Source organism: Hypomesus nipponensis, chromosome 2 (assembly GCF_054491055.1).
Source record: "Hypomesus nipponensis isolate SF chromosome 2, ASM5449105v1, whole genome shotgun sequence".
Lineage (NCBI taxonomy): Eukaryota > Metazoa > Chordata > Actinopteri > Osmeriformes > Osmeridae > Hypomesus > Hypomesus nipponensis.
Window position 1 is genome coordinate 7,747,394 of NC_140362.1, and position 14,795 is coordinate 7,762,188.

The 14,795-nt window shown below is 41.4% G+C and overlaps 1 protein-coding gene across 1 annotated transcript; it reads left to right on the forward strand.

Moving 5' to 3' along the window:
• The first annotated feature begins 326 nt into the window (after positions 1-326).
• Positions 327-2,633, forward strand: LOC146300635 (protein LRATD2-like). The gene is made up of 2 exons (XM_084669266.1): positions 327-457; positions 583-2,633. The coding sequence occupies exon 2, from the start codon at positions 782-784 to the stop codon at positions 1,604-1,606; it is 825 nt and encodes a 274-aa protein (XP_084525392.1). The 5' UTR covers positions 327-457; positions 583-781; the 3' UTR covers positions 1,607-2,633.
• Positions 2,634-14,795: the final 12,162 nt, after the last annotated feature.

The window sequence follows — 14,795 nt, forward strand, 5'->3', positions numbered from 1 at the left end:
ATCAGGTAACAACCTTCTTTAGCCTATATGAAAGAGAGAGATAAGACATAGGCTATATGCACCATACACATTGTTGTTACCATTCAAACATTGGACGTTTTAAACACTTATATAAATCCCCACTTCGAGTATCAGTAGAACTTTTTTTTATAAAGGTGATGATTTGAATTAAATTGCGTTAGGCTTATCATTGGTTGTCTTAAACAGGATAGGCTACCATAACGACAAGACATCATTGGTCTCACTGGTTCAACTTGTTGATGGAAATAAATTGGACACTGTCACTTTAAACGACCACATCCGTGGAAGTGAGTCTCGTTGCAATAGGGCTGTAGTCCATATACAGTTTGTGAGTCCACCTGACACCACATCGGGTAACGTAACAGCTCTTTATTTGCAACTGGAATAACGTTGTCGGGAATATTATTTAGGGTTAGCCTACGGGCAAGAACTGCGGGTGAGTCTGACTATTGCTAATGCACTTAACTGAGCTCAAAGAGGACAGGTGTATCCTACAGCCTACACCTATTTTGACGCGAATTCTGTCAAACTCTTCTAAAATGTTTGTTTTTCTCTTCACAGGTTAACACTTTGACCTCCTGACACATTTCCGTCGTTTTAAATGTGGTTATGGATTAAAATCCTTCCTCGCCTTTGAGTTATTTCCAGGTGAAATTACTAATGTAGGCTACATACGGGCAGGAGCGCACCCCACTACAGTGTATACACTTCCGCCTGGAACAGGTGGATAGTTATTTCTTACCGTCCACCTGTAAGTGGTATGGGGAACCAGGTTGAAAAGTTGACACACTTAAGTTATGCCGAAGTTCCGACCGCTGACCCAAACGGGTTTGAGCTCAAAGATGACTGCCCTCGGATCGGAGTGTCCTACATATTCTCTAACGACGATGACGAACAGGAGGACAATATTGATGGACCCAACAGTGATCAACAAAACCAGGAAGAGAGGCAATATGACAACCGGAATGAGCCCGAATGCTTGGTATACTATAGAGGGGAGTGCGTGTACGAGAAAAATCTGAAGCTCTCAGATATGACCACATTTTCGCCGGAGAACCTATTGAATAAATGCAAACCCGGCGACTTGGTAGAGTTTTTGGCCACTGGCCAGTATCCTCATTGGGCCGTGTACGTCGGGGGCTATCAAGTAGTCCACTTGCACCGGGCTGAAATAAAGAATAACTTTCTGACAGACGCAAGTCAAGGGAAAAGAGGCAGAATAGTAAATGGGCTTTATAAATTCCGTGCGTTACCTCCTGAGGTGGTGGTGCAGCACGCAATGGAGCATGTTGGGGTGCGAGACAGAGAGCTGTGCTGGAGAAACTCTGAGTGCTTTGCCGCCTGGTGCAGGTATGGCAAGCGCGAGTTCAAAATCGGTGGAGAGATTCGTATAGGAAAGCAGCCTTACAGGTTGAAATTACACATTTCTGAGAAAAATATCCATGTCCTGGAATTTCAGAGCTTGGAGGACTTGATTTTGGAGAAGAGAAGAAACGACCAGATAGGCAAAGATGCGGTGATTTTGGAGCTGGCCAACCACCTTAATGCGACGGATGAAATCAAGAATGACAACGGCGTTAATTGAAGGTTTTACTAAACCGTAAGACTGTAGACCTATTAACCTGATGATGAAACCAAAATCATTACAAAATTGTTTGAAGTAGCCAAAGGAATGTCTTGCTTGTAGGCTACTCCGACGCCTGGCAAAAGTCTCAACAGTGTCCAATCTTAATAAGAGATCAAAATACTAATTTGGAACTCAGGGGTAATAGAACACTAGTGAAGAGTTTGATTAAGGAGACCTTATTGTACATTGATATCAGACAATATTTCTTTCAATAGTTAAAGTTATAAATTATTGGAGGGATAAAGCTATCTTTCCTGAGGACAATGTTGATACAGTTTTCATAGCCATGACTGTGAACTTGAATTAAGTCATAAATGGATTTATTTTTTGAATTGTTTGTATGAGAATATATATATATATATACATAGAGTTGGGGTAGTTACTCAAAAGTAATATATTACATATTACTAGTTACTTTTTTTTAAAAGTAATGCTTTACTTTACTAGATTACTCACTGTTGAAAGTAACTAGTTACACTACTAGTTACATTAGTTTTGGATTACTCCGTAACATCACCTGAGATGCACTATGACTTACTTGCCAAATAACAATATATGTACCATATATATATATATATATATATATATATATATATATATATATATACCCAAATCAACTCAAATTCTTATTATAATGAGGACATACACAATATCTCTCTTTTATGCTTTTTAATACAACAATGCTGACAGTTGTGAACATCAAGTTGTCAAGCATAACAAGGCTACAGTACTATACACCAAAAACATACAGAATGATGTTTGGGGAAGATATTTGCCAGATCTGGTAATACATTTAAAAAAAGAGCTGATTTCAGTGTCAACCTTTTGGAATATTAAGAACCTAATAACAGTAAATTTCACAATAAAGTGCTATTATTTACTCTGATCAAATGAATTTCCTAAAGAGACTTGTGATTGTTATATGATATAATGTCAAATCCTGGATCCACTGAGCAGAAAATAAAATCCTGGTAACATCCATGTATTTCCTGCATTAGCAATTCAACTAGCATCATCAAAATATATTTCTTTACAATACAACATCATAACTCAACGCTCAATGATATATGCTCCTACAAGCCTGTTTAACTCTGATTTGGTAACCCGTTGTTGAAGGTCCAGTCGTAGCTCCTTGGCTGGTGTTGGTAACGGCAAACTTTTTACTAATCTGGAGTTGGCATGTTGCCGTTGAAGATGTTTTAAAAGATTAGAAGTTGTGTTCACAGCGGTGGAGAGGTGTTTTTGGCCTGGGCACAATGTACATGGTACAGTTAAGTTCTTGCCCTTTTGCGCAACTAAAACAAAGTAATGTGCATACTTCCATGCCTCAAACAATGTCCTAAGCGGCTCTGCCATTATGTTTTCGCCTCTTGAATTTTGGCGCTAGGGTCAAAAGGACGAGTGTTGCGCAAACACACGTACTGTAAAGGGGAGTTTGATCATTTTCTATATTTTTCCTCCCGATATGCAGATTGCAGTAATGCAAGTAACGATAAACATTTTTTCATAAGTAACTGTAATGCGATTACTGAAGTTATCAACAGTAACGCGTTACATTACTGCGTCACAGAGTACAGCAGTAATGTACAACACTCCTTCAGAGAAAGAATGTATGTTGGAATAAGAGTATGCAATTCCTGACTAACATCCAAATAACTTTGAAACTAGTTTTTTGTTAGTGATCTATTGAACCAGTAGCCAATTAATTCAAGCTTTAGGCATTGTAGGTAATCTTTCATGGATGGCAAACAAATTAATGTTGTAAAGTTGTATATCTCCCAATTGTCAAATAATTACTTATTCTTTTATGAAAGTACTGAAACAGGGCCTCAGTCTTTATCCTTACATTTCAGTTGCGATGACAATGGCAGAAGTCCTCCTGCTTTTAGGGGAAATCCTAGGTTGGAAGGTTATTGTGGGTTTTTTCATATAAGGGTTAGGGCTAACCCTAACCTTATGTCTCATTCCATACCACATTTACAATGGAGAATGCTGCAGTCCCTCCCCCTCTAGATGTATACCCATGCACTGATGGATACATCTCTGACCTTAATATAGAAACATTGGAAAACATTTTGGCTAACATCTTAGGTGGTTCAACAAAAGAAATATGTAGCTCCAGTATTGTGTCATGCAGACATTTCTATACCAGAAATCACTCTTGTGTATAGGATTGCAATATTTTAAGGGGTTAACAATGATAATACTTTTTATTTGTAATCTACCTTTCTTGCACTCAAAGCGCTAGGTTATGGTTGATGGGTTGCTTAATATTATCCTAAAACTATAAACCATTCTGTGACTAAACTCCATTCTCATATAAACATGTTTACCCCCTGATATGTTTTTTCAAATATATTTCTATATACAGTACCAGTCAAAAGTTTGGACACATTTTCCCATTGGGAAATGAAGATTAACCAATAGATTAATTTTAGCAATTTAATTTTTTCATGAACGCTGGGAGAACTGACTGTGTTCATAAGATAAGAGATGTTCAGATAGATGGGACTGCCGATTAGCCCAGCTTTTGATTAGTGTTGCTATCTGAAAGTTTAAATATAATCTAAATCCTAATTTGACAACATTCTCTGCAATATATTATACCCCATACCCTTTGAACTGAGGCCATGCCTCTAATCACCTTAGAGGGTTGTGTTCCTTTACCATGAATCTATAAACATCTGGGCTCATTTAACATGGGGAAATTATATTTCATTACACAGTCATCTAAGAAACTTACAGTAATTTAAGCATGTTCATGTCATGTATTGTAGTTGGCTACTGGTCAGAAAAGAATAGACAACAAGTGGAATATAATGGTGAAGGTTTGATTTGGACACAGCTCTGTTGCCTGTGCTCTGTATTTTCAAACGACTTTCCAGTCCAATCCTTGCTTGTCTCAGCATGGTCTTGTTTTCTTAGTCACACAATAGTCTGGTCAGATACCCCTCCTGTCTCAAGCCCCATGGAGTCACATAACTTGTTTGAACTAGTGAGTCCTGATGTCCAGGGTTGGTCTGGGTCACATATACATAAAAAGGATGTAATGAAACTACTCTAAATATTCTTCCCCCAACTGGACTTTCTCAGACTCTTGGAGATAGGATTATGACATTGAAAAAAAGACAAACAGAGAGAGAGAGGGGAAGCGAGCAGGAGGGACACAGCCAAGCTATGAAAGTGAAAGATAGATATAGACTCTGGGAAAGGCACTGTGAAATGTGTGGTGTTATGTGTGATTTTGAAAGTGAACTCTGATGTGACCATGAATGTTGCAGCAAATGTAACAGCTCTGTTTGTCACTTAAATTATTTCTGGCTCATGGATTCAATAACTACCAATGGATTCATTTGACTGACTCATCTTTGGTTCTTCTGGCCAGTGTATTTGACAAATTATGGGTGTGATGTAATACTGACTATAAAAAGAGCAGGTGCAACTATTTCTATTTAGCAAAAGTAGGTTCTCTTTTCTAGTAAATGTTACATAAGAGGAGATATTGTAGTCTGACAATTGCATAATGTCGCTTTCTCTCTCCCCCCTTCCTCTCACTTTATTTCTTCTCATTCCATTGCAGATGAGCCCTTCAAAAACTATATCTGTCATTAAAACAAACATCAAGATCTCACACAGTCATGAATCAATGCTTTTTCGAGCCCTTTAAAAAAAAAATTCTGTCTTACTCCCTGATTCCACTACAAGGGTCATTGGAATGACAATTTTAGAGCCTGTTTTCAATGATCTTCAACAATCTGCCTCTTGATTTGACATTACAGAGAAAAGTCTCCTTTTATGACCAATGTGACCCAAACATGGCCTGTTGGCAGTTGGCTTGGGGGCAAACAGTGTTCTGACAAACCAAGGCTGATGCCAAACAGAGGAGTATTGGGAATTATTTAAAAAATAGTGCCATGGCATTGGTGATTGCTACCTTGTGGATGTTTTACCACTCATACACCAGTAATGAGTGGGAGGCAGACAACAGCCATCTGGGTCAGCAGCATGGTGACATGTAAAGTCAATTAACAAGGATATCATTGGCTTTACATCCTTTTTTAACAAAATCAGGTTCCCTCAGTCACATCTGTAAAATCCTTCCAAAGGGGAATGAGAAGAGTTTGGTTGTGAACTTTTGGTTTCACAACTTGTGGTTGTGAAATTAAGTGATCTATTCTGGGCCTCCATTGCAGAGACAGGTGTGTACAGCAGCCACAAGAACTCTTGCTGGGCCTATCAAAGCTATGGAAATTCCTGGCATTTGAGAGGCCCTGGGGGTAAGATGTTGGACAGTGATAATGACCTAACCCTTGTGCTGCATTTGTGTCACATGAACCATCGTTGTGTTGCGACAACTTTACCCAATACAAAAACAAATAAAAAGCATTTTCTTTTAACCTTCGTGATGTGGGGGGTCTGAGACAGCCCGACAGTTAAAAGAAAATGCTTCACTTTGTTTGCGGTAAAGTTGTTGCAATATGACAGTCGTTCACAATGACTGATGGGTCAGAATGACCAAAAGATAACACAAGAGCTAACTAATACAAATTCAGCTCATATACTTCATACCTGTGGCCTGCATTTTCTGAGCCGTTGCACATCAACATTTGAAACATTTGAATAACGAAATCAAGTAGTTGCACTCCAGTGCAGCACAAATATATATAATGAAGGTCCATCTTAAATGTATCTTAATATTTGAATGATAACGCAGAGAACTAAGAGCTCAAATAACTATTTTTATTTATTGTTTAAATTTGTGTTGCTTTTGTTTTTGGTCATGATTTTAATATTTGTTATATTTCATACCTTCATACAACACATATGAAGTAGCTTCTCCATGCCCAATATGGTGCAGTACACACTAGAGCTCCGGGAAAATTGACACACTTATCAAAGCTGTGTGATTACAACTGCTTATGGAAAATGTATCTCCCCTGTGTGCTACTGTTTATTGCCTTTAATTATGAGACTAATTACACCAATGTATCTCCCCCTACTCACCCCACCCCACAGCAAACAGAAACCCTTGTGCAGTAGTCTGATTCAAATCTCAATATGCTCAAAGAAATTGGAATGTAGATGTGGAGTGTATATGTAAATGAATGAAAGCATGACTATTGAAACAGAAACACAATATTTGGTTTATGTGATTCGTCTGTCTCTTTTGATGAGTAATATGTAACTTGAGTTTTGGGGTTAATATCTTTTCATATTTACTTGAGTTTTTGTCTCAAGTAAACACTTGCAACATGGGAGTTTCCCAATATCTTATTCATAAGCGGTCTGCAAGAAGTAAGCCCCCTCATCTCTTCCTCTTGGTCCCTTGGGAGCAAAGAGACAATAGAGGGAGTCAGTCTATAAAGACACAGCAGGGCCTGGACACAGGAGTGAAACACACACACAAACATCTTCAAAGCCCCTGTTTTCAGCCTAAGATTCAGCCAACATCATGGGGTAATAATAAATAAAATAAAACTATAGTCCACCCAATACATTATGACTATTGGACAGACAAGCAAAATTGAGGGTTTAAACATTTTGTTGATGGTGCAGCCCCCATAAGGTGACCAAAAGATAAAACTATTTCATACATTTTATAAAATCAACTTATTAAAGAACAGTTTAATTAAAAATGATTTTCTAAGCAACATATTAAATAGGTCAACATTAGAAATTGTTAGTGGACTCCTCAAATAAAATGCAACACAGTTATTTTCCCAATTTAACATTGAACATGTACTATAATCTATCAACAAGAACTGTAAGCCTGGAAATAAATGTAGAAGTTTACACTTTATCAGCTCAAACCAAACAACAGTGAAGACCACTTTTATTAAATGATAATGTCCACATCAGTACTTCAAGCTCTTTGGTGCTGAGAATGATATCTCCATGTTCCTAAACAAACAAAAGTCTTTATCAGAGGCAGGCGTAGTTTCCAGGAAATCCCTTCGCTTCCAGGCATTCTTATAATGATACCTTTTTCTTGGATTATGAGCTGTTCTGCTTTTGGAACTGCTTGGTTATTTACATTCTCTGGTGGGTCTTCGGTTCCCCTCTGGAAGCAGTGTTTATCCGAGTGAATGCATATCCTTCCTTTCCAGAAAGCAGACAGACAGGCAGACACAGCAGGATGTCCAACAACAGAGCATGCCCATCTGAATGCAGGGTTTGATCCACTCACACTGTGGGATGAATAACATGTTCACTGAACAAAATATATCCAATAGATCCTTGGAATTTTCAACACACAACCAGATATGAATAATTCATCATTTCTTGGATTAAGAGAGAAAGACTGATTTTAACATAATAACATGTTTACCGTTGATATGTTTAAACAGGAATGCAGCATGAATACAGCCTTGTGGCCAGACGTTGCCCATTGCCCCTCATTGCGTTTTCATGTGTTTGCGGAATACATGATTTTCAAGAAGGAAAAAAGACAACCCCTAGTGAGCCCATCCATTCATTAAGGATATCCATAGCTTGGTTAAGCCCTTCATAAGTGTCGGTGGAGTGTCGGGAAGCTCTTTAATCCCCCTCTTGCTCTTTATTCTGCCCCTGACACTTATCCCCTCTGTGGCAGATTTTGAACCGCTGCTAATCCTCTGGTGGCTATACAAGCCCCCAGATGTCCTCTCCCATGCAGGGGCCCTCTAATTTGTGGACCTGCTTGGGATGCTATTGATGTCCCCCTGATGATGGAGCACTAAGGCCACACCAAGTGACTGTTTTTGTGACCTTGTTCTATTCAATTGCTGTCTCGTCTTGTGCCCATGTATATAATTATGGCACAGTGAAGCTCCTGTTTTCCAACCGTGGGCCTGTGTAGTGGCAGTTGTTGACTACGATAAAAACATACAGAATCTCCGCTCAACAACACACACTTGACGGATGGAACATTAAACTTCCTTTGGTTCAATTAGGAGTATTTAACAATGCATCTGTATTAAGATGTGCACTCGGAACTGATGCTAATAACACAAGGAAGAACAAGGAAGGGAGAGAAAATGGGAGAGTCCCTTCTCTCTTTTGCAAATTGACTTTTGGGATTGCCAGGAAAGACATTGTGGCATCTCTGTCATTTCCTTTCCATCCATGGTATTTGTTGGAATTGTGAATGTTTGTGAGTTCCATAGGTACAACAGATGCCTTATCTTTCTGGTTGCAGGCATTGCATTCATCAATGGATTCCATACAGAGAAGTGTGCACTAGGAGGAGACATAACTGATAACCAACTGATAAAAGTGTTGTTAATGTGATATAAATAGAAAGACACAGACAAACAGACAGATAGAGAGTAAGGAAGAGAGAGAATGTTTGTAGGAGTGCATAAGGGAGAGAAAGAGAGCAAGAGACAGTTAGAGAGAGACAAACTTAAAGAGAGTCATCTCAGTTGGCCTATTCCTGGACGCAAGCCCTAGGCAGGCTTCGCCTATTAGCAGGGTGACATGCAACCCTGACAGGATGAGGAGCTAGCTAGGAGCTTGACCCTGTTCCCAACTTCTCCTTCAGCTCAGGATCATCGATGTGACGTGCATTACCAAGTGAATCCTTACTGAGGGCCTGCCGTCCAGTCCCTCTCCTCCCACTGCCACTCACCATCACCCATCCATGTCAGCTCCAGGACCAAAAGAGCTTGACTAGCCCCCCTTTCTGTCTCTTCACACAGAGCACACAGCATCAAACAGCTCCACAGATTTTTTTTGAATTCTGGATTTTTCACGACTGCAGGTTTGTCATAACTCAGTGCTTTAAGGTCTTGGTGTGTACAGGTGCCATGTCAGGCCAAATATATTGGTAAATGTTAGAATATCATATGTAATCTAAAACCTGTTATGTGGGGTGGCATTACGAGCTCGTACAACCCTTTTTGGGGGGGGTGGGGTGGTTCTTATGTTTGGTTTAGTTTCTAACTTTACGCTTCACTTAAGAGCCAACAACAAGTCACAGTAAACATTATTATTTTTGCTATAACTATAACAAAAATTAAAACCTTTAACTTGACAACATTAACAATCTAAATGGACCAAAAAGAAACAATAGAATAAACTGTCAATGGCAATGTGAGAACATGATGGTAAATAGTCTGTACTTAATTCAGGTTGATTGTTTGTTTTTTTATCAGACACCCCTCCACACACACACGCTGCGCTGGATCACAGAAAGAGTAGGTCATCTTCCTTTTGGTCAACGCTTTCTATTGCAGGTTCAGCAACTCAGGGAGCTTACTTAAATGAGTAAACACCTGATGTGCCAAAAAGCTGCAAAACATTATCAGGCAGCTTGTGCTAGCAAGCCTCGTCAGACAGCTAGGTATACCATCCAAGTAAATGAGGCCATCATCGATAAGAAAAGGTATTTTATTGGAAAGTACTATCTTATATTCTCATTAGACGTGGACTGTTACCGACATTAACCTTAGGTAACTGCAGGGTAATAGTAGAGTATTTTTTTTGTAATTCCGCTGGAGCTTGGCCGTCTTTACCTACTTAGTAGCAGTGGCATTTACCATAACCATATATATCTCCTGTAGATACCAACTTACTACCAGCGGTATTTAAATAGTAATATTTATAAGTTTCCAGGTAAATTTTAAGTTTTGTCTTCTGTCTTTACCTAATTAGGACCAGTGAAAATTACCCAGTAATAACCAGCACGTTAGTAATAGTTAATGGGTAAATACTTCAAATTATCTCTGTATTTACCACCTTGGTACCAATCGGTAATACCCAATAATACAGACAACATACCCAGTAATGACCAGCAGGTTAGTATTTAGTTAATGGGTAAATACTTCAAAATATCTAGGTATTTACCTCCTTGGTACCAATCAATAATACCCAATAAAACACAAAACATACCCTTTGCTTTCTATGTAAATACCTAGTACTTAAGGGACTGTAAAAGGAAGGGTTACCCTGAATGTTGACAAAGCTATTGGGAAACCTCTTGATGGGAACTTTACTTGAGGGTTCGATGAAAACTAACTTTGATGCGATTGCTCCCAGGACTAAATGTAGGCTATACTTTCTCTTTTGGTCCGGACCAAGAGATCCAAGAGAACCGAACTACAAGTGTGAACACGACAGTCATAAGCTCCACCAGCGATGAGCAGTAGCCTAATTAGAAACTAGCAGTTTTTGCACCATTTCGTGTTGATGTAAACACACAAGCCACAGTCCAATTTATTGTTCAGGGAGCAAACATTTGAGAGCAGGATAAACGGGAAAGTAAGCAGAGATTTTAGCTTCTAGCCTAGAAGTTCCAAACTAATACACTTCTCTAATAAGGCAATACTTGGACCATGCCCTGTCAATAAATAAAGAACAATAACTGTTTTGCCAGGATAACTGTATCTATCAGACCCTTGACTGTTTATGAGGCAATTTCAATAGCTCCTTCAATAGACCTACTGATCTCAACCCATAGTTTGAGTATACACTAATTCGCCTTACATACATAGATTGACAATTTTCATTGGTGATTTTATTGGCTAATTAGTTTGACCCATGTTTGAATACATAAACAAGTTGTTTATTAATTACATTTATCTGCTTTACAAAACATATCTTATTTGCAATCTACCATTGTAAATTATTGTCTCTCGTCTCGTCTCGTCATCTTCCGCTTGTCCGGGGATCGGGTCGCGGGGGCAACGACCTAAGCAGGGAGGCCCAGGCTTCCCTCTCCCCGGCCACTTCCACCACCTCTTCCTGGGGGACCCCGAGGCGTTCCCAGGCCAGCCGAGTGACATAGTCCCTCCAGCGTGTCCTGGGTCTTCCCCGGGGCCTCTTCCCAGTGGGACGTGCCCGGAACACCTCACCAGGGAGGCGTCCAGGAGGCATCCTAATCAGATGCCCGAGCCACCTCAGCTGGCTCCTCTCGACGCGGAGGAGCAGCGGTTCTACTCTGAGCCCCTCCCGGATGACCGAGCTTCTCACCCTATCTCTAAGGGAGAGCCCGGACACCCTGCGGAGAAAGCTCATTTCGGCCGCTTGTATTCGCGATCTCGTTCTTTCGGTCACTACCCATAGTTCGTGACCATAGGTGAGGGTAGGAACGTAGATCGACTGGTAAATAGAGAGCTTCGCCTTTCGACTCAGCTCCTTCTTCACCACGACGGACCGATGCAGAGCCCGCATCACTGCGGACGCCGCACCGATCCGCCTGTCGACCTCGCGCTCCATTCTTCCCTCACTCGTGAACAAGACCCCGAGATACTTGAACTCCTCCACTTGGTTCAGGATCTCCTCCCCGACCCGGAGATGGCACTCCACCCTTTTCCGGTCGATAACCATGGCCTCAGATTTGGAGGTGCTGATTCGCATCCCAGCCGCTTCACATTCGGTTGCGAACCGCTCCAGTGAGAGCTGAAGGTCACGGCCCGATGAAGCCAACAGGACCACATCATCTGCAAAAAGCAGCGACCCGATCCTGAGGTCACCAAACCGAACCCCCTCAACACCCTGGCTGCGCCTAGAAATCCTGTCCATATAGGTAATGAACAGAATCGGTGACATAGGGCAGCCCTGGCGGAGTCCAACCCTCACCGGAAACAAGTTTGACTTACCACCGGCAATGCGGACCAAACTCTGGCACCGGTCGTACAGGGACCGGACAGCCCCGATCAGGGAATCCGGTACCCCGTACTCTCGGAGCACCCCCCACATGAGCCCCCGAGGGACACGGTCGAACGCCTTTTCCAAATCCACAAAACATGTGTAGACTGGTTGGGCGAACTCCCATGTACCCTCCAGGACTCCGCGGAGGGTATAGAGCTGGTCCACTGTTCCACGGCCAGGACGAAAACCACATTGCTCCTCCTGAATCCGAGGTTCGACAATCCGGCGGACCCTCCTCTCCAGGACCCCCGAATAGACCTTCCCAGGGAGGCTGAGGAGTGTGATCCCCCTAAAGTTGGAGCACACCCTCCGGTCCCCCTTTTTAAGAGGGGAACCACCACCCCGGTCTGCCAGTCCAGAGGCACTGTCCCCGATGTCCACGCGATGTTGCAGAGTCGTGTCAACCAAGACAGCCCTACAACATCCAGAGCCTTAAGGAACTCCGGGCGGACCTCGTCCACCCCAGGGGCCCTGCCACCGCGGAGCTTTTCAACCACCTCGGCGACCTCGGCCCCAGAGATAGAAGGGCCCCCCCCGATGTCCCCAGACTCTGCCTCCACGTCGGAAAGCGTGTTGGTGGAATTAAGGAGGTCTTCAAAGTATTCCTTCCACCGATCCAGGACGTCCCCCGTCGAAGTCAGCAGCGCACCGTCCCTACCGTATACAGTGTTGACAGAGCACTGCTTCCCCCTCCTGAGTCGCCGGATGGTGGTCCAGAACCTTTTTGAAGCCGTTCGGAAGTCATTCTCCATGGCCTCGCCGAACTCCTCCCATGCCCGGGTTTTTGCCTCCGCGACCGCCAGAGCCGCGTTCCGCTTGGCCTGCCGGTACACATCAGCTGCCTCAGGTAAATTATTGTTGTGGCTCTAAAATAATGGGACTTAAAAATTGCGCTTATACCATTGTCTACACACAAATGTATGTGACACAAAAGCACTTAGTATAATTAAGTTATGATCATTTTGCTCATAAACTATACAAATTAGGTATGTTTATACATTACCTTTGTCTGAATATCCGAAGACTCGTATACCCTTGCGACATCTTATGATAGGAAAGCGAATCGCAGCCTTGGAATGCAGGAACCCCCATACTCATTGAGGACAGTAACTGCAGAACGATACAAGCTGTCATGTCAGTCTCCAAAACACCAGAAATGTCTCCAATAACACCAATATATCTTTATCTACCAATATATAAGTCTATGATAACACCAGTCGCTTTTAACAAAAAACCTTGCCAAGAGGATTTGGAAAGTTGCCAGAAATAATCAGAAAGTCGCCAATTTGGCAACACGGATGGTGCGAGGGATGACCAGAGGACCAATTGGTGTGAAGGGGCTGGGGTGAAGGCACATAAAAGATGGGGATTGTTTAAAAAATATATAAACGCTGATCCGAACAACGTCAATCGCAGCACTGCACTCCGTTGGATTATGAAAAGGACACATGCAAAATCTTGAAGTTTGCAGAGTGCCTCGGTTCTCCAGATAATCACGGGAAACTAACGCGGACACACACACAAAGAAAGATTCCTGGCATTATTAGAGAGATGTTTAAAAAAATAATGTGCTCTCATATAAAACACAAGGTAGACCAAGCTTGTGTTATGAACATTTACAAAACCTGTATGATGGTTAAAGTCCCTGTAAGTGAATTTCGAGTTTTTGGTCAACACACATATTTTTTTTTTAAATGTATTCCTTAAACACATTACAAAGACGATGTTCAGGATTTTTTGGGCAGGGCTGAAATCATGTCTCGATGATGCAATGGAGGCACTGAGTAGTTACACTATAGCAACTCCATTGCATGCTGTTGTTAAAACTAATAAATGTATTATTACTATTATTAGTTATTGCGCTGTATCATCAAAAAGTGAAAACATATATAATAATCTACAGATGGCGACCATTTGCACCAATAAAACAAGGATATTGTGTCCATTTAAGAGCACAAAGGGTATGCTGAATGGGTGTTATGATTATGGGGGGGTCCTTGGAAAATGTTCTCCACTGTAAAGGGTCCCTGGCCCCAAAAAGTTTGAGAACCCCTTGTCTAAACTATTTATTGTAACAGTATTTGACAGTTGAGACAGGAACACCTTTCACGTGAGTGGGCGTGGTTTCAGCAACCTCAGCGGACATGCCCCCAGCATCTGAGATCTGAGAAAATTGCAATTTTTTTCTAGATTGTTAGTAACTTGCTGATTTTTTTAATCATTCAAATTTGACTGGGTAGTTCGGAACACATTTTCCTGTGGTGTGACAAACTCAGAACACATATTTTTGGGTCACTTTACAGGGACTTTTAATATTTTATTGTACAGATAAGGGCTAAACAGTTTATCATTCACACCCATATTCTGTGCATGGTACCTTGAGTAGCCAGCATATGGTGTTCTCTGACCACCCCTTGGGAAACTGGTTTGGAACACTGTGGAATGGACACTCAACTTTTCCTTCCCCATTGTAATAAACTCCTAGATGAATTATTAAAGATTCTCTCTTCTTACA